This window comes from Xyrauchen texanus, chromosome 4 (genome assembly GCF_025860055.1).
Source record: "Xyrauchen texanus isolate HMW12.3.18 chromosome 4, RBS_HiC_50CHRs, whole genome shotgun sequence".
Lineage (NCBI taxonomy): Eukaryota > Metazoa > Chordata > Actinopteri > Cypriniformes > Catostomidae > Xyrauchen > Xyrauchen texanus.
This window is the reverse complement of record NC_068279.1, coordinates 56,173,426-56,194,500: the sequence shown is the minus strand read 5'-3', so window position 1 is coordinate 56,194,500 and position 21,075 is coordinate 56,173,426. Positions and strand designations below refer to the sequence as shown.

The 21,075-nt window shown below is 41.8% G+C and overlaps 1 protein-coding gene and 1 pseudogene across 1 annotated transcript; both read left to right on the top strand.

Moving 5' to 3' along the window:
* The first annotated feature begins 521 nt into the window (after positions 1-521).
* Positions 522-20,812, top strand: spra (sepiapterin reductase a). Its single transcript, XM_052125758.1, has 3 exons — positions 522-915; positions 18,266-18,556; positions 18,996-20,812. The coding sequence occupies exons 1-3, from the start codon at positions 621-623 to the stop codon at positions 19,184-19,186; spliced, it is 777 nt and encodes a 258-aa protein (XP_051981718.1). The 5' UTR covers positions 522-620; the 3' UTR covers positions 19,187-20,812.
* LOC127643160 (uncharacterized) lies at positions 13,220-16,857 on the top strand (annotated as a pseudogene).
* Positions 20,813-21,075: the final 263 nt, after the last annotated feature.

Below are 21,075 nucleotides of genomic sequence, written 5' to 3'. Positions count from 1 at the left end.
TTTGATTATTCCAAATAAAACAACGGTCAGGTGAAAGATTATGTTTGTAAATCAGTAACATGACAGTAAGGCTGGTTGGCGAAATCTTGCTAATTTAATGGGTAGTTTACCAATTGAGAAGGGGCACTGTAACAAAAATTCAATTCCTCCAATTTTATTAAAAACAAAATTATATATATATATGCACCATATAGAGTCTGTATTTTTGAGGAATATTTTTAACCAATTTACTTTTAAAACATGGTTGAATAGGGTAAAGTCAACAACTCCAAGACCTCCATCATTTATATTATTTCTTAGAACCTCCTTTTTGATTTTTGTGTGGTTTATTTTTCCATATGAAATTATATAATAATTGATCTAATAAGGAACATGATGACTTTACAGAAAAGAGATAAGAAACTCTTGCTAGACCGTCTCTCTGCGTTTAATAATAAAACTCGACCAGCGGGAGACAAATCTCTTGCCAGCTGACCCTTGAACTTAAAACGAGGCGTGGCTACGCTGTTCCTTCCGGGGGCGTGTCTAATCGATACACACAGTCATCATCTCATTATTCACCGTGCGATACTTGCTGCAGAAATCCATTTTAATCGGATCTGTGCGTGTCAGACAGTGAGATGAGCTTCGGGAAAGCGCTGGTCATCATCACCGGAGCGTCTAAAGGCTTCGGTCGGGCTCTGGCTTTGCAAATAGCGGCTCGTATCACAGCGGGTTCGGTTCTGATTCTAGCGGCCCGATCCGAGGATAAACTGCAAGAGGTCAAGACTCATTTATCCCGCGATGATGCAGGACTCACAGTGCGCTGTGTGACGGCTGATTTAGGCTGTAAAGAAGGTGTCAAGAGAGTTCTGACAGAGATCAGACACACATCATGCGAGGATATCAACCAGCTGCTGCTCTTCAATAACGCAGGTAACACCGTTTAGGAAACGTCTCTCTTCATTCTGATTGATTGACGGTCAGAATTCATCAGTTTCGCATTGACTGTATACTGTAGGGGAGACTGGGCTATAGTGGTCATACGAGGAATAAAAAAATAACACCTAAATTAACCATTAGATAGCGCTCTTACTATGTTTTCACTCAAAAACTCAAAAACATTAGTTCCCTGACGACCCAGTACACTTGACATTGCGTGCTAATGCATATGGGAGTGCCTTATTACAAACTGGTTGAAGCCTCTCTTCAATAACGACAATATTCTAATATTGGTTACAGTGTCTGTTTTGTCGCGAAACGGACAGCTATAAAAACAAGTGCACATACACCATTTCCTCCGAATTTCTTCCTTCAAGACAGCAAACATTTCTTGTCTATAAGCCTTCTGCCCTTGCAATGGTGGTGCTCCAGGTGTTTCAAGCCGAGCTCCTCAGGCAAATGGACGAGCACGGCTTCGACCCAGAGACATTTAAAGAGCTCGGCACCGCAACAGACTTCATGCCGCATACCTTCTGCCGCACCTGCATGTCACATGTGCAGCAAAAGTGCTCCTGACGGGCTTAACCCTTTGAAGCGGAAAGCAGAGCCTGCGGTTCCCTCCGGGTCTGCTCCAAAATAGGCTCGGTTGGAGACCTAAAACATTGTTCCCCATCTCCCCAATTCTGTTTGCCGGGAAAGGAATATTGTTGTTCACAGTATTGTTCAAAATGTAGTTCTGCATCTTGCACTCAAATAAATGCAATAAAAAAATGCAATAAGTGCACGAGATGCTCACACATTCTGAATAAACGGCCCTTTATCCTTTTGAATGCACACACATTATGCACAACCGCTTCCCTATTGTGAGTGACACAGTATATCATATGATAAATATACCGAATTTCCCTCTGTCCTGTTACACCGACCCGTGGCGAGCACTAATGGGTATTTCAGAATGAGTGCAAAAACAAGATTGAACATGGTTATATGATCCAATTTGCATGCCGGCAATGGCAATCTGTCTTCCATGGTTTCACCCAAAGACACACCAATGTTACGAGCTAAAATACACAATCTCATTGTGAAAAACATGATAGAGATGGCACCAAATTGTCTAGCACAAAAAGGGTTGTACATCAGTTTAAATTGCGCACTCATAGTGCCAATTCAAAATTATTACTCAGAAATGGATCTTATCGCATGTACTCCCACACGATTGATTTCCGTCGATGGATCTGAAGGATGTGTACTTTTATATTCAAATTGTATGATATCACAGGATGTTTTTGAGGTTTACCTTTAAGGGAACAGCGCACCAATTCAAAGTCCTGCCCTTCGGACTGTCTCTGTCTCCTCACACATTCACAAGGTGCATCGATGCGGTTCTCGACCCTTTGAGGTGGAGCGGCGTATGCATTTTGAAGTACCTTGACGATTGGCTGTTACTGGCGCAATCAGTGGCTTACTGCCTCAGCATCTAAACAGCTTGGGCCTCAATGTGAACTGGGCGAAGAGCACTCTCTCCCCCCGCCAAAAGACTTACCTCAACGAGCTGAAGCGTTGTGTGCCACAACGTGCTTGGCGCCAAGGGCGCATGCGCATCACTATATCTCGCCACTGTATAACTGCTTTAGCACCATGGACAGCTCCTGCATTTTACCTGTGAGGTGTCACGCTGGGCAAGTTGTCACGCGGTGCCTAGAGCTATCGGCTGTATCTTTCTAGCATTACAGGCTTTTCAGTTAGAAATAGCAAACTGTCATGTCCTGGTTCGCTCAGACAACATGACAGTTGTGGCATATATAAACCACCAAGGCAGAATTCAGGAGATTTCATCCTCAAACTGTATTTAGGATTTGGGAAATATTCGACAAAGCAGAAATCGATCTATTTGCCTCAGTGGAAAATACCCACTGTCCCCTCTGGTACTCGAAGTCCCAAACCCCGCCAGGAGCAGGCACAATGGCGCACAAATGGTCGGCAAAATGGAAATATTAATTTCCCCTGTTATGCCTGATTCACTCTGTCATACCTAAAGTATGAGAGGACAAGGAAATGTTTCTATTAGTTATGCCAAAATGGCCCAACCAGCCAGGGTTTCTGGAAATGATAGAGATGCTGTACAGCTCACCATGGGTACCGCTGAGAAGGGATCTCCTCTCTCAGGTACAAGGCACAATCTGGCTTCCCCAGCCCCAGATGTGGAACCTGCATGTGTGGCCCCTGAATGGAGCACGCTAGATGCACCAGAACTGATGCATTCAGTCATGAACACCATTTCACAGGCCAGAGCGCCGTCCACAAGACGCCTTTATGTGCTAAAATGGAAGGTGTTCACTGATTAGTGACTCACATGGCAAAGACCAGTAAACTGCCCCATACATGAAATTCTAATATTTCTTCAAGAGCGATTTGACGCAGAACTCACCCCGTCAACGCTCAAAGTGTATGTGGCAACTATATCTTTGTATCATGCACATGAAGCCAGCACCTCTATAGGCAAGCATGATTTAATCATAAAGTTGTTTAAAGGAGCAAGATGATTAAACCCACCTTGGACGACTACAGTCCCGACTTCAGACTTCACTTTAGTCCAAAAAGCTCTCGCAATGCTCCCCTTCGAACCTTTGGACTCTGTTGATTTGCAAACGCTGTCTGTTAAGACCACACTACTGCTGGCTCCAGCCTCAGTAAAAGGGGTCGGTGACTTACATGCACTATCAAGTGACAATTCATGTCTGGAGTTTGGCCCTGGCCTTTCAAGAGCCACTGTCAAACCCAGGAAAGGCTATGTACCCAAGGTCCTAACAATGCCTTTCAGAGTGCAGGTGGTTCACCTTCAGGCATTCTTTCCTCCATTAAATTCAGATGAGGAACAATCCTTGCATTTGTTATGTCTGGGCACTGCACGCATATGTTGGGCGCATAGGCCAGTTCAGGCTGTCTGATGAGCTCTTTGTGTGCTATGGAGGATGCACGAAATGAATGTCTGTCTCTAAGAAAAGACTTTCTCACTGGATTGCCGATGCAGTTACCCTGGCTTATGAATCGCAGGGTAAGACTTGCCCAGTTGGTGTTAAAGCACACTCAACTAGAGGCATGGCCTCCTCATAGACATACACCAATGGTGTGTCCTTACAGGACATATGTTTTGCAGCAGGATGGTCCTCTCAAAACACATTATTAAGGTTTTACAACCTAGACGTAACATCTCTCTCTTCACAATTCCTCTTTGTTTAGGGCACTTGCTATCCATTGGCCAAATATATATACTTATGCTCCTCCATTTTAGGACAAGCTCCCCATCTTTTACACAACCACCCGCATTAGGCCATTGTAATTTACTGTCAAGTCATAAGCACTTGCATTATAAATAAACTCATACTAGTTAATTCATACTATAAGACTATAGATCATATATGAGTGCTCCCCTCCTGGCGCAACACGAGGATCACTCACTGTGGCATACTCTTGTTGGTCGCCGTCCCACGAGACAGCAGTGTAATGCTTCCTTTCTGGGCAGTTATGTCGTGTAGTGTGGCGTGATGGGATTCTGTTCCCCATATGTGTTAATAAAGAGTCATAAGTGAATGAGATATTGTGAACGCTAGCTGGACAACAAGGCTCGGAGTTCTTGAGGTACGAGCGATTACTTGCTTCTCAGTCAGAAATTCTGAGGAACTTGTGTTTTTGCACCTGTTTTTATAGTGGACAGTTTTTAGTGCACCAAAACGGGCGGGGGCTCAAACACAGTAGCTAATATTAGAATATTGGCGTTATTGTAAAGAGGTTTCAACTAGGTTATGCAAGAAGGTACTCCCATATGCATTAATAAACGCAATGTCTCGTTTCCTTCATCTCAGGGAACCGAGGTTACGTACATAATGCTCAATTCCCATGCGCTCTTAAGTCCTCGTGGTGGCGTAGTGACTCGCCTCAATCGGGGTGGCGGAGGACGAATCTCAGTTACCTCCACGTCTGAGACCGTCAATCGCACGTTATCATGGAGACATTTCTTTCCTCCGCGGCATCCACGAACATCTCACCATGCACCCCACTGAGAGCAAACCACATTATTGCGACCACGAGGAGGTTACCCCATGTGACTACCCTCCCTAGCAACTGGGCCAATTTAGTTGTTTTGGAGACCTGGCTGGAGTCACTCAGCACGCCCTGGATTCAAACTCACAACTCCAGGCATGGTAGTCAGCATCAATACTCGCTGAGATACCCAGGCCCCCCTGGTTTAATTTTTTTTATGTGCATTTGTAACAATGACAATATGTAGAGAAAAACATACAAGCCAAGCAATACAACAAATTTAGACGATATAGTATTAATAATATTTGGTAACACTAGGCCTGTCTATCTCTCTCTGCTTACGATACGAACTGAGCGCCAAGGGTGTGATGATGCATGTTGTGGGATGTAATCGGTATTATGCCACAAATGCAGTCGATTGATCTTAACTTGTGTTGAATCCGGAATATTCCTTTAAAAGACATTTGAAGACATTTCTCGCTCCTTTTTCATTAATCGTTTGTTAATATTACTCTATCTTTGTTTTGTTTCCTCAACTTGAGCTTGCTGTTTTTCCAACAGATGATTCATATTCTGATGTTTCATGAAATGTTTTTGGATGGATTAAGGGGATTAACAAATACTATGAATTTATCATTAAGTAATTCATTATTAATCAATCATTAATTAATAATGGATTAAATCATTAATACGCAATCATTGTTATGCAGTGCTGCCTAAAATATTTATTTCCTTTGTCAAATTTGGCTCAAATATAAAGACTTTCCTTCTTGGAGCCAGCATTATTATTATTATTAGTTTATAACATATAATACGTTTATATCTGCATACTTTTTAAAACATACAGAATTTCAAACAATGAACAGCAGACGTTATTGTTTTGAGTTTAGAAATAAATACAAATAATGTTCAAAAAGATCTTATAATTTTAAAATATATAATTATGTTTGGCGACGGGCGGGTGTGGGGATACTCACGAGTCCCCGGCTGAGCGCCACTACGTTGGAGTTTACCCCGGTGGACGAGAGGGTCGCCTCCCTACGCCTACGGGTTGTGGGGGGAAAACTCTGACTGTTGTCTGTGCATATGCACCGAACAGCAGTTCAGAGTATTCAGCCTTCTTGGAGACCCTGAATGGAGTCCTGAATAGGGCCCCAGTAGGGGACTTCATAGTGATGCTGGGTGACTTCAACGCACACGTGGGAAATGACAGGGACACCTGGAAAGGCGTGATTGGGAGGAACGGCCTCCCTGATCTGAACTCAAGTGGATGTTTGTTATTAGACTTCTGTGCTAGTCATTGATTATCTATAACAAACACCATGTTTGAACATAAGGATGCTCATAAGTGTACGTGGTACCAGAGCACCCTAGGCCGAAGGTCGATGATCGATTTTGTAATCGTGTCGCCGGATCTGAGGCCATATGTTTTGGACACTCGGGTGAAGAGAGGGGCAGAGCTGTCAACCGATCACCATCTGGTGGTGAGTTGGGTCAGGGGGTGGGGAAAGACTCTGGACAGACCTGGGAAGCCCAAGCGAGTAGTGCGGGTGAACTGGGAACGTTTGGAGGAGGTCCCTGTCCGCGAGATCTTCAACTCACACCTCCGGCGGAGCTTTTCACGCAGGAGGTTGGGGGACATTGAACCGGAGTGGGCAATGTTCAAATCTTCCATTGCCGAAGCCGCGGTGGAGAGCTGTGGCCTCAAGGTTTTAGGTGCCGCAAGGGGTGGTAACCCTCGAACACCATGGTGGACACTGGTGGTCAGGGAAGCCGTCCGACTGAAGAAAGAGGCCTTCCGGGATTTGTTGTCCCGGAGGTCTCCGGAGGCAGTTGCAAGGTACCGACAGGCCCGAAGGGCTATGGCCTCGGCCGTGAGGGAGGCAAAGCAGTGGGTGTGGGAAAAGTTCGGAGAAGCCATGGAGAAGGACTTTCGGTCCGCACCAAAGTGCTTCTGGAAAACCGTCCGCCACCTTAGGAGGGGGAAACGGGGAACCATCCAAGTTGTATACAGCAAAGATGGGACGCTGTTGACCTCAACCGAGGAGGTTATTGTGCAGCGGAAGGAACACTTTGAAGAACTCCTAAATCCCAACACGCCCTCTATGGTAGAGGCAGAGCCGGAGGCTGATGGGGGATCAGATTCTATTTCCCTTGGGGAGGTCACTGAGGTAGTCAAACAACTCCGCAGTGGCAAAGCCCCGGGGATTGATGAGATCCGAACAGAAATGCTGAAAGCTTTGGATGTGGAGGGGGTGTCATGGATGACACGCCTCTTCAACATTCCTTGGAAATCTGGGACAGTGCCTAAGGAGTGGCAGAACGGGGTGGTGGTTCCCCTCTTCAAAAAGGGGGATCAGAGAGTGTGTGTCAACTACAGGGGTATCGCACTTCTCAGCCTCCCTGGTAAAGTTTACTCCAAGGTGCTGTAGAGGAGGGTTCGGCCGATTGTCAAACCTCGGATTGAAGAGGATCAATGTGGTTTTCGTCCTGGCCGTGGAACGACGGACCAGATCTTTACTCTCGCAAGGATCCTGGAGGGGGCCTGGGAGTATGCCCATCCGGTCTACATGTGTTTTGTGGATCTGGAGAAGGCGTATGACCGGGTCTCCCGGGAGAGACTGTGGGAGGTGCTGCGGGAGTACGGGGTGGGGGGGTCCCTTCTTAGGGTGATCCAATCCCTGTACGTCCAAAGCGAGAGCTGTGTCCGGGTCCTCGGCACGAAGTCGAGTTCATTCCATGTGGGGGTTGGTCTCCGCCAAGGCTGCGCTTTGTCACCAATCCTGTTTGTGATATTCATGGACAGGATATCGAGGCGTAGTCGGGGTGGGGAAGGTGTGCACCATCACAGGTGGGCTGGGGATCTTATCGCTGCTTTTTGCAGATGATGTTGTCTTCATGTCATCATTGGTCCGTGACCTTCAGCTCTCACTGGATCGCTTGGCAGTCGAGTGTGAAGCAGCTGGGATGAGGATTAGCACCTCTAAATCTGAGGCCATGGTTTCTCAGCAGGAAACCGATGGAGTGCGTACTCCAGGTAGGGAATGAGGTTTTGCCCCAAGTGAAGGAGTTAAAGTACCTCGGGGTCTTGTTCACGAGTGAGGGGACAATGGAGCGGGAGGTTGGCCAGCGAATCGGGGCAGCGGGGGCGGTATTGCATTCGCTTTATCGCACCATTGTCACGAAAAGAGTGCTGAGCCGAAAGGCAAAGCTCTCGATCTACCGGTCAATTTTTGTTCCTACCCTCACCTATGGTCATGAAGGTTGGGTTATGACCGAAAGAACTAGGTCGCGAGTACAAGCGGCCGAAATGGGCTTCCTCAGAAGGGTGGCGGGCTTCTCCCTTAAAGATAGAGTGAGGAGCTCAGTCATCCGTGAGGAGCTCTGAGTAGAGGAGCTGCTCCTTTGCGTCGAAAGGAGTCAGTTGAGGTGGTTTGGGCATCTGGTAAGGATGCCCCCTGGCCGCCTCGCTAGGGAGGTGTTTCAGGCACGTCCAGCTGGGAGGAGGCCTCGGGGAAGACCCAGGACTAGGTGGAGAGATTACATCTCCACACTGGCCTGGGAAGGCCTCGGGGTCCCCCAGTCAGAGCTGGTTAATGTGGCTCGGGATAGGGAAGTTTGGGGCCCCCTGCTGGAGCAGCTGCCCCCGCGACCTGACTTCGGATAAGCGGTTGAAGATGGATGGATGGATGGATGGATGGATGGATAATTATGTTTGGGATTATGGAATGTTTTCAGGCCAAGTTTCTCTTCAAATGAATTTGACTCGTGTAGTGATGTGTCCCACCACAAGGTGGCAGTATAATCATTGTCTCAGCACATGCCCCAGGCCTGTCTGCATGGTAAACTGCTGTTAGGCAGCTGGGTGTCTGCAACCTTAATGACTTACCATTAACCTGCTTTAATTATGTCCTGTAGGGAGGCCCAGATAGAATCTGCAGTCAATTCTAGCATTTTCTGCGCTCACTTTGTGGGAACATTTGTGGAATGCTGGGAAATTGATTTAAGTGTAGTAAAATGTGTTTCTTACTAAAATGTGCTGCACAAAAAGAAATAATACAATAAAATAAAATGACGATATCCAATAGTGTTTTCTCGCCTTTGCCATCATTGCACTGTGGTAGAAGACATCGGTGTGACTGTCACCGTAAATACAGTTTAAAGATCTGGATTCCGTAATGTTCAATTTTAACACGTATTAGCATGAATATACTTTCAGTAAATAGTTTGACCTATTGGGTTTGGAATGATGTGTTAGTGCGGTTTTACAGAATTGATTTACCAATCATGATCTATAATGAGCCTGCATCTGTTCTTATAAACTCCAGACACTGACCACCAGCACTGTACGGCAACCAGCGAGGGTTAGATGGGCTGGGGCAGAGACGCTGGACATGTTGTGGAAGTGTGCAATGGACAGGGGCCAGACAGGACGTGACCCGTGAGAGGAAGTCCTGTGGCCAGTAGGTGAAGGACGCATCCATCAAGCCAAAGCTGCACCAGTGATCAAACCCAAATGAGCAGCATATGAATCAACTGATTTACAGCTTTATATCAAGACGCTCGGCTTGCCTGTGTTGCTTGTGTTCATTAGTTGAAGGCTTCTAAATTAGCCACATACAAAGATGCAGTATGACCACTCTACTCGTATGTTAGTTGTTTTCAGATACTAGATGAGCATAAGTTGAGTGTTTGTTTTTGCGTTCGTTTTGGGGATTTCTGTGTGATGTCATGGCTGGTGTGTAGAAGTAAGAAAGAGTGTTCCCCTTGCTCCATTAGGAAAAGAAGATTTGCTAAAAGCAGAAATACTTCATCAAATTCTTTGAAAAGGGTCCATTGTGAATATTCTGTGTGCGCTCAACCGTTGCCATGATCAGTGAGTGAGATGGGTTCAGCTTAACCAATCATTTATTGATCTGTGGATCATTAGTGCAGCTGGACGTCTGTATCATCAGACTGTCTTTTGATGCTAATTTACTGGAGTGGCTTATTACCTCTGCATCCAGGGCAGACACTTCAATGACAAGAGGTCATTTCTCCAGCCAGTGAGGGAGCAGAGCTGACCATTGGACAAATAGCCAAGAGGTCATGATGGTCAAGATGGTCAAACACATGTTTAAACTTCTCTGGATCTTTTTTGTCCTCCATCAGAAGCAGTTCTTTGGAAAACAAGAGAACTGTAACTGAACATTTGAGCATCTTTTGCTGCAGAAGACATTTTGAATATGTTTGGTCAAGAATGCTTTGCTAGTTTCAGCTGAATATGGTGTAGAAGTCACCACAGTTGTTGTTGCTTCCAACTAAAAGTCTTGGCGAATAAAAGTGTGTGGCTGGATGGATGGACCAGACTCTTATACCTCAATTTAAACCCCTGTTTTGTTGAGGATACATTATTCTATAATAAGTGTTACAAAGAGCAAAGATCCGGCTTATAATGAAAAAACAAAGACATTTCGAGACATTTCAACGCAACACAGACATAAACCGGTTATGCATCTGTTTAGTCTAATTCTAGAGTCTTCTTGGAGAGAATGTGCACATAGAGTTTTGAAATTGTTAGCATCACATGACTAAACTAATGAACTAATTGAACTTATTATGGATGTGTTGTAGGCTACTATACTGTGTCCATATCTGAAATGGGTTACATTAAGTGCAGCAACAGTTTCTCTTTTAACACATTTAATGGAATAGTTAATCCACAAATACATTCTCAGCATTTACTGACCATCATCACCTGTCTCAAACATGTATGACTTCTTTCTGAATTCAATACTAAATTGCCCATATTTTTTACCCTTTTGTTTATTTAAGAATAGTCTAAGATGGGGGTGGGTAAAAATAGTTTTTCTGAGTAATCGCGATCTTCATTTGAATAATCTTGATATAGATTCTTAAATCCCAAGATCGATCTTTCACTCAATGCTCAATCCTCTACTACAATGAGAGGAAATCACTCGCAGTTGCAACCAAATTTCATGCTATGCGACTAAAGTGAATATATTTGGCAACTGGCTGGTAAATGTTCAGATTTCACTCACCAGTGATTGTGTAGTTTAGTTGTGAAGTGTTCAGCAGCGAGATCGTTTCACTGCATGTTGAGAGTAAAGGTTGAGTAAGTGAGAGGTTAGTGCAAATGAATTGCTGGTCCTCGCTGTTTTTTTTTAATGCCATGAGAATATAACAGGCGCAGTGATATAAAATTAAATTAAATCATTTAAAGACAAAAACCATAAGCAGACTTTCAAAAAACTGAAATGGTTAGTGTTTGCAGTACAAAAGGGTTCATGAACTGGCACTGCAACTATTTATTTTTAATGATATAATTTTCAGGGGTGTGTATCAGCTGCATGTCCAATGCTGGTGTTTGCCAGTTGAGTATTGCCACCAACACGCTGGATTGAGCAGCTGTAGCGACTGACTAAAACCTTCTCATTGGTCAGTCAGTTTTCATCGCAGTCCGAAGAGAAAAACAATCTGATTGTCGGCGGATGATTTGTCAGATAGCATAGCGCCATAGAAATGCATTGTTACTGTACAAAAGGTCGTTCAAAAACAGACTTGGCATGAAAAGTCCTTAATCTGCGAATTAAGAGTGTGTATATAAACATGAAATTAGACATCCCAAACAAGACCAAAACTGACTAACACAAAGCACATAATAAAAATACCTGTACAGTCCAGAAAAGAAACATGTAACAGGTGTGTTATAAGGATGACATGAAGTAGACTGATTTAAATGTCATCCTCGAACTGAACAAACTGATTTTGCTTATTTTAATATCAGATGTCATTTCATTTCAAATGAATGTTTATTCTTCGAAACGTTACCTAATTAAATGTATACTCCCATTTTAGATACAGAGCAGCTCATGATTTCCAGCCACATGTATAACTAGAGTTTTACGAGGTGTATTATGTTTCATTCAGTGCTTTTATCTCAAGGCAAAAAAAATCTATTTTTGTTTAGTTTTTTGTTTTACTCTGGGAACAACACTTGTGCTCTGTGGCTTTAAGAGACCCATCCACATTAAACTGCGTCTAAGCTGCATGGAGAGATGGGAGAGAAATGAACGGACAGAGATGGATTTACAATCTAACAGACCGTATTCTATAAAGAAACTGTTGATTTCTTGTGTTCCAGTGTGGATTTCATGTGAAAACATGCAAGAATTTCACGCACTATGAAACCACATAATGTGCAGGGAACAGGGATAATTAAAATATTGCTCAGAAATTCATGAAGTGGGTGTTTTTCCTGCAATTTTCTACACCTTGTTAATTTTTACTGAAATTACACGGAAAGAGCGTGGACTGTTCTATGATAGCATGCTCGGTGTCTGCAAGCTCTTCTGCGCTCACACTACTGTGCCTCAGAGTGTCCAGTATATTATGTGTTCACACTTGTTTGTGAACTAAATATAATTGCACTTGCAAATCTCTGAGTATGCGGTCATTTTTGTGCTCTCTTGCTTGTTGTTTCTTTGCACTAATGTTGTAAATACAGCACTGGTCCGATCGGGCAAGTGACATTTTCTAGCAACTGACCCGAATCTCTCACACTGCCCCGGACCATCAGGCAGTCCTTATTGTCGAGCCCTGTTTTGTGTGGCTTTATTGTCCAGATAAAGTATCCTATCCATTTGTGAATATATATATATATATATATATATATATATATATATATATATATATACTATTGACTAAGTGAAGAAAAAATTTATGCAGCTCTTGAAAGACCTTCTGCTGTACTCACTAGAACTCTTCCTTTTTTAGAAAGGTCTCTAATTGAATATGCATTAGATTATATTCTTAATAACAGGTTTCAAATTTAAGTCAACCATTGTATCAGTATTTTTTTATTTTATTTTTTTTAGTTATTTTTTAATTCTAGGATCTCACATTAAGCCAGGTTTAGACTTGGCCCTGAAAAATGTAAGAAATTATTCATTACACACAATACACACTGGCTCTTCTCTAGCACCCTTGATGTTGAAATTTAAGAAATAAGCCCTGCACCATGGTACAATGATCACACTCATGCTCTCAAGAGAGCAGCTCGGAAAATGGAGCGCATGTGGAAAAATACAAAATTAGAAGTATTTCAGGGTGCATGGAAGCATAGTGTCTGTAGCTACAAACACTCACTCAAAGCTCCCAGGTCAGCATATTTTAGTAAACTCATAGAAAATAACCACAACAATCCTAGGTGTTTATTCAGTACTGTGGATAAATTGGTTAGGAATAAAGCCTCAACCGAACCAGATATTACGTCACAGCTCAAGAGTAATGACTTCATGAATTTCTTTACAGATAAAATTGAAATAATCAGAAATAAAATTGGAATTATGCAATCATCTGTCATGGCACCCCAGAAAACAATGTCGAATAATTTCCCTCATGTGCAACTTCAATCCTTCGCTATCATAGGTCATGAAGAGCTAACAAAACTTATCGAAACATCAAAAGCCACAACTTGTTTGTTAGATCCTATACCAACTAAGCTCTTAAAAGAGGTATCTCCTGTAATATCAGAACCTCTTCTTAATATCATTAACTCCTCGCTATGCTTAGGACATGTCCCAAGAAACTTTAAAATGGCAATTATCAAACCGCTAATTAAGAAGCCACAACTTAATCCTGGAGAACTTGCTAATTATAGACTGATTTCAAATCTCCCGTTTATGTCAAAAATACTAGAAAAGGTAGTATCCTCCCAAATATGTTCATTTCTACAGAGAAATAGTATATATTAAGAATTTCAATCAGGATTTAGGCCTCATCACAGTACAGAGACCGCACTTATCAGAGTTACAAATGACTTGCTCTTATCATCTGATCGCGGCTGCATTTCTCTTCTAGTGCTTTTAGATCTTAGTGCTGCATTCGACACAATAGATCACGACATTCTCTTGAATAGGCTATAGAATTATGTTGAAATTTGTGGAGTGGCATTAGCATGGTTTAGGTCATATTTAGCAGACCGCTACCACTTTGTCTATGTAAATGAGGAATTGTCAAACCAAACAAAAGTAAAATATGGAGTGCCACAGGGATCGGTTTTAGGGCCTCTGCTTTTCTCCATGTATATGCTTCCCCTGGGAGATATTATCAGGAATCGTGGAATAAGTTTCCACTGCTATGTTGACGATACAAAACTTCATATTTCTTCAAAACCTGATGAGATTTCACAATTCTCAAAATTAGCAGAGTGTATTAATGAAATAAAAGATTGGATGGCCAGAAATTTCCTTCTACTCAATTCTGACAAAACAGAGGTTCTAATTATTGGACCAAAAAACTCAAAAAAAAAAAATAACCCACTAAAATATAATTTGACTCTAGATGGATGTACTGTTACATCATCTTCAACAGCGAAGAAATTAGGTGTTATATTTGATACCAATCTGTCCTTTGAAAATCAAATTACAAATGTTTGTAGAACAGCATTCTTCCACCTAAGAAATATTGCTAAATTAAGGCGTATGCTCTCTGTTGCTGATGCCGAAAAACTAATTCATGCGTTCATGACCTCAAGACTAGATTATTGTAATGCATTACTGGGAGGATGTCCAGCAAGATCAATAAATAAACTTCAATTGGTTCAAAATGCAGCAGCATTTTAAAATTCTGTTAACTACATACAAAGCTTTGAATGGTCGAGCTCTGCAGTACTTAAGTGATCTTCTATCACGCTATATTCCAACACGTTCATTAAGATCGCAAAATTCTGGCCTATTAATAGTTCCTAGAATATCAAAATCCACTAAAGGAGGAAGATCCTTTTCATATTTGGCTCCTAAACTATGGAATAGTCTCCCAAACACTGGGGAGTCTAGACTAAAGACTCATCTATTTAGCCAGGCATACACCTAATTTATCCTCCAACCCACAATTAGGCTGCTTTAGTAGGGTCTGCCGGAACCAGAAACCAGAAACATTGAGCATGATCTCTTACTCTGCAATAAATTAAATGGCATCTACGCTTACATCTTTTTATTTGTTTCCCTGTCTCATCCTCGGGACTCCTATCCTGAGGTCACCAGAACCGACTGGATCCAGCACCATTCCTGCTTCATGTTGGACTCCACTGCTACATGTCGCCGAATGATGATGACTAAATGCAGCCGGTGCCAGCCAAACATCACTTCAATATATTATGACGGACTTCAGAGGATGAAATGATGCCAACTCCAACCTGCATCACCTCGGTCTATTTATGGACTACGATCTTGAAATGGAATGCTTAGACTAACTATTGCCAACAAAAGCCTTCATCAGCCAATTAACAAGGACAATTGCATCTATGTGAACTTCTGCAGTTAATCAAGATGGACTTCAAAGACTTTGGTCATTAATCTTACAGTTCAAACACAATCGATGTTTAATCACTGACCCTTAACACTTAGTTTAATAATTTTAAACCATGATTTTAACTATACATAATTAATATTTATTAATTTATATTTGGAATATTTATTGCCCCCACAGTGAGTTTCTCCCAAGGTTATTTTTCTCCATTAATCAACATCTTATGGAGTTTTGTGTTCCTTGCCACAGTCGCCTACAGCTTGCTCACTGGGGTTATTAATACAGTTATCATTTAATTATTTTTAAACACTATTAAAAATCGTATTTTATCGAAATTACACAATGATGATTAATTGACTTTATAGACATACAGTTTTATCGTCCGTTAATGCTGATATTCTGTAAAGCTGCTTTGAAACGATGTGTGTTGTGAAAGGCGCTATACAAATAAAATTGACTTGACTTGACTTTGCATATTACAAACCCGCCCCAAAGTAGTAGCTCTCTGGCATGGTAAATGCTGTTGAGTGGATTTTCTTTAGCACCAATGGAATCGTACAGTTACATTAGCATAGCGGTAGCAGGCTGTTCCTAGCGTTGTGAGTGGCTTTGAGCTGATTTCTTCTGTGCCAGTGGAAACGCAGCCTTACACAGTCCCATGCGTCAAACGCTGCGTCTGAGCTGTCCCTAGTTTGTAAAAGTACCCTTCCAGGGAAAGCTCCCGAGCTTGATGCATGGGAATGCAAAGGGTCCATTTGGAAGGCGTGTACCACGAATGAAATAGGTGGTCATGGACAGAGGCTATTTAAAATATATATTTTTGACAATGTACCTGTTCAAAACATTGAAATTCTTCTCTCTATCTTTTTTGCTGGACAAAGAAAGAGCTTAAACACACCAATGTTGGGGAATGAATACACCACATGTTTAAGTTTGTCAGCCACGTTTCTTTTCAGGTTTCTCAGCGCACCTTGTTCCGCCTCTCCGAGATTCCCATTGGTCAACAGATGCCTACACGGTGCGTTGCTGCAAAAGTTGAAATGTTCTTAACTTTTGGTCGCATGACGGAGCTTCACTATCGGAAACCCTTGCATTTTCCCTCTCCGTCCATCTGACGCAGCATCCCTATTGAAATCGATGCATTCACAGCGTTCTCTGATGCAGCGTTAACTTTAGTATGTAGGAGCCCTAAAATGTCCAACCAATAATCCTCTCAGCAGTCCGAACTGTCCTCTGTAGTCTTCTGATGTCTGATTTCATAGCTGAACTAAACCAGACAGTTATAGATGTACACAGGACAGACTCAAAGACTGCTGAGGAGAACTGGATCCTCAGCTGGCTAAGGAAGTACAACCTCTGCTGGGCCTTTTTCACAATGGAGTTGATGTGTATCTCCCACTTCAGGTCCTGAGAGTGGTAGTGCCCAGGAACCTGAATGACTACACTGCTGCCACAGTGCTGTTTAGAATGGTGAGGGGGACAATGATGGGGTGTTCCTCCTAAAGTCCACTATCATCTCCACCATTTTGAGCGTGTTCAGCTCCAGGTTGTTATGATTGCACCAGTGAGCCAGCAGTTACACCTATCCCATCCCAGAGAGGGCTGAGCCCCTACCCTCAATAATCCCATAGGTCCTAAGCTTTTGTATATTGACCAGATATCAAGGTCTATTAAAATACAGTAAGGTAATGCGATAATCCAATACAAGTGCTTAAGCGCCCCCTCTGGCAATCATGAGGAATGAAACGGAACTTGTTTTTTCTTTAACGCCCCAATGTCACGAGCGGGAAGCTGCATGAACTGTTAACATTTATGTACAAAAACTCGTAATAGAATGCTATCCTGAAACGGAGGTTGGCGGTGTTTTGGAGGCACGAGGGGGACCTACACAATATTAGGCAAATGGTTTTAATGGCCGACTGGTGTATGAGCTCATGATGTTAAAGTGCTCTCACCATTCATTCATCCTCTCTTTATTCTCATTCTCAGAAGACATTCATTTAACCCCTCATGTGATCCCAGATGTGTATGATTTTCTTTTGCTGAACACAGATGAAGATTTTTAGAAGAATATTTCAGCTCTGTAAATGATGAGAGAATTCTCATTTTTTGGAAAACTATCCCTTTAAATCAGCCCCCCGCTCTCTAGATGTCAGAGTCAGCCATTAAATAAACCCGTATTGGACGATCTCTAATATGGATTTTTTTTTTTTTTTTTTTTTTGACCAATTCCTCAATGAATCATTCAGACTGATTTGTGTACCATTTTGACAAATTAATTGACTCACAAGAACAATTCCTTCACAAATCAGAAATCATCAGTCTTGTGAGCAAGTTTTACTACAAATTCTTCAGACATGTTTTGTAAGTTCAGTTCTCTGGTTTGTGTGCAGCTGTGTTCTGTTCTTTAGCATCACTGTGGCCGACCTGTTTTAGATAAAACGTGTTTTCTCTTGAATGCCCCTTTTTCACCGGTGAGCTGCGTGAACTGTTGGTCTTGTGCAGTCTCATGAACGAGTAGATCAACGGTCCGTCAAGTTCCACTAAATAATACATTAAATTTCATACATTAGTTTGTTTCTCCCCAAATCTCCTTGTGTGCTTTCATAAGAATCACGAGTCTCATGGGATCATTTATGAGACTTCTGAATTACACTTTTGTGTTCTTTTGAAGCTTGAAGAGGTGGTCACCATAAACTGCCATTGTATGACATCACTGAGCACAACATTTATTCCAATTTCTGCCTTTGTGTTCAGAAAAAGAAAGAAAGTCGTATGGGATTATAACAACACAGGGGTGAGTAAACAATGACCAAACCAATAGAATCGAAAAGAATATGATGTTCTGGGAATCAAAAATGGTTAGTTGGGATGTTCTTTCCCTTACAAACTAGCCCCATTCTCCCATGTCTTACATTAATGTAATGTTGTAATGTAATCAAATGAAAATGCAATATATGTGTGTTCTACATCTGTTTTATCCTGTGTGCAGCGTCTCTCGGTGATGTATCGCGGTATTCTCGTGATTTCATGGACATGGATGAGGTGGACTCCTATATGTCGTTGAATGTGAGTTCTGCGCTCTGTTTGACCGCTGGAGTTCTGCACGCAGTGCCACGGCGCGACGGTCTGAAGCGCGTCATCATCAACATCAGCTCGTTGTGCGCGATCAAACCCTTCCCGTCCTGGGTCCTGTACTGCAGCGGGAAAGCGGCCCGGGACATGATGTTCCACGTGCTGGCAGAAGAAGAACCGGATCTCAGAGTCCTCAACTATGCACCCGGTACAAGATTCTGTCTCCTCTAATCTCTTCTCTCATGTAGATGAAACACCTTTCAAGGCTAAATTAGCTGAAGGTTCAGTGGTGAATCTTATCTGCAACTACCTATTTTTTTATTTATTTATTATAATATGATTGGTTTGTCATGATTTGTTGTCTAATAGGAGTGTGTCAAGCAAATCCAAAAATAATTAAAATGTGCAAAAAGATCTATTGAGATTTTCCAGGTTTTGTTCATTGGATGTGATGTCGTAGTTGGTGTTAATGTTTTAAAGCTGCCAGTAGTACCTACTAACTTGCATAATATATAAGAAGCAAATATTTCTAAAGTGCAGACATATTCCTTCTGAGAGCAGAATGATTCTCCTGACATTTGCATGTTGTCATTTTGTGCACTGATCTGAATGTTTGAATGCATAGTAACAGTGATTAATATGCTCAGGGCCGCTGGACACAGACATGCAGCTGCAGGCGAGGAGCAGCAGTGCAGACAGCAGTCTGAGGAACACGTTCAGTGTGATGCACGCTCAGGGTCAGCTGCTCACCTCAGAAGAGTCCAGTACTAAACTCATCAACATCCTGCTGGAGGATCGCTACACCTCTGGAGCACACCTGGACTTCTATGATTTATAGAGCCCATGCCCGATGCAGAAAGAAAATGAATTTGCGATATTCCAGTAGTGTTATTAATAATCGACCAGCTGGTGCAGAACGAGTACTAAATTAGTCGATTACTCGTGCACATCCCTAATATATGTTGGCTAAACACTGTGTGATTTATGAGAATGTGGATCTAGCCTTGAGAACTGTGCCTTGAGTTTAATATTTCAATTTCAGAACAGTTTGCATGAAGTTGGCGTGAACGGAGTACCAGTGATGTTGTCAGAGTCTTTTTATATATATTTCTGGACCAACAGAAAACATCTCAACTGCTTTCTCTTTGCTATTGTTTGCCAAACGTTAGCTTGCATCAGTTCTGTGCTCACTAACTCGTTTATTGTATTTTTAATTACTAACATTTGTCACAAATTCGGTCTTCAAATAGTCCAGATGGAATCTGCAGACATTTTTCACATTTTCTGAGATTATTTATATTGATATATTTTATTTTTTGATGATATATTTTAAATGGGATCATTTGCCATTCTTCATTTTTTGATTACTTTTAAATGTTTTTTAGATTTTAAAAAAGAATTATCTATTGTATTATTTACAGTATTTCTTTACATGAAATAATCACAAATTATGTTTTTCTGTATTTTTTTTTAATCATTAAATTTTTGTAATTGTTACTATATTTTACTACATTAGTAAAGTAGAATATTTTGTTATTAATGGAGGATTAAATAATTGCATTGCAAAAGTCTGTCTGTCTGTTGGGGGACTGGAGTCCAGTCCGAGTCACAAGTCTGATTTTAATGGACTTGGATGCATTTTCCTCGGACTTGACTTGGACTCGAGCCTTTGAGACTCTGGATATTTTTCAGATTCTGTCGCATTTGATTTGTGATGCAATGAACAAAATAAATAAATAATAACAGAACAGAAATAAATGGACAAATGCCACGACTTCAGTGACAAGACAGACAGTTGTGTAATATGAACGGTACCACGATTCGACGTCTTTGAAAGTCATAGTGTGTAGAAGCCATAACTTGTGCTGACAGCCTAGCATCTTTCATTGATGTAAACACAGTCGGTTATATCTTCAGTTAATGTAAACAGGTGGTTAAAAAAGTTGGAAATGGTCAAAAGATTGGCTCTGTGCACTAAACCTTGCAGTGTGAATGCAGCCGGAGAAGTGTAGAGGCAGAAACGTATTAATAAACAGTTACCTTGTGTATGTACCTTCAGGCACATCTCGTGGATATGGGATTTAGGGATTGGAAGTGTGGGTGACACACCTTGTAGATCATCTGGACAATGGAAGATGTGGGTTTACATGGTGCCAGCTGTCAGAAAGAGATTTTAAGATGACCTGAGCCATGAGTTTGTTTGCCATCAAGGAATTGTTGCAGGATATTAACATTTATGCATTTGGCAGACGCTTTATCCAAAATCTCTTAAGAGAATGCACTTCAAATCTTCTTTTAACAAACCAGAGAGTGTGGCGTTCGGCAAATCAATGAGCTTGTTCACATGCACACAATTCCCAATCCCACTTTATTCAAAACATTTTACATTTAACATTTGATAAACTGGTAAGAATTACTTCAAATCAGAGTAATGGGTAAAAATCTACTGTGCTGTAAAAAAGTATTTGCCCCCTTCGTGATATTTTTTTGTATTTTTCATATGAATTGTTTTAGATCTTCAAACTAGATGTAACATAAAACAAAAAGGCAACCAAACACAAATACTGTGTGTGTCTGTGTGTATGTATGTATATATATATATATCGGGTTTTTTTAATTGAAGCAAAAAAGTTATGCAACACCTATATCACCCATGTGAAAAACTAACTGCCCCCTTAAACTTATTAGCTGGTTGTGCCTCCTTTAGCAGCAACAACTGCAAACAAA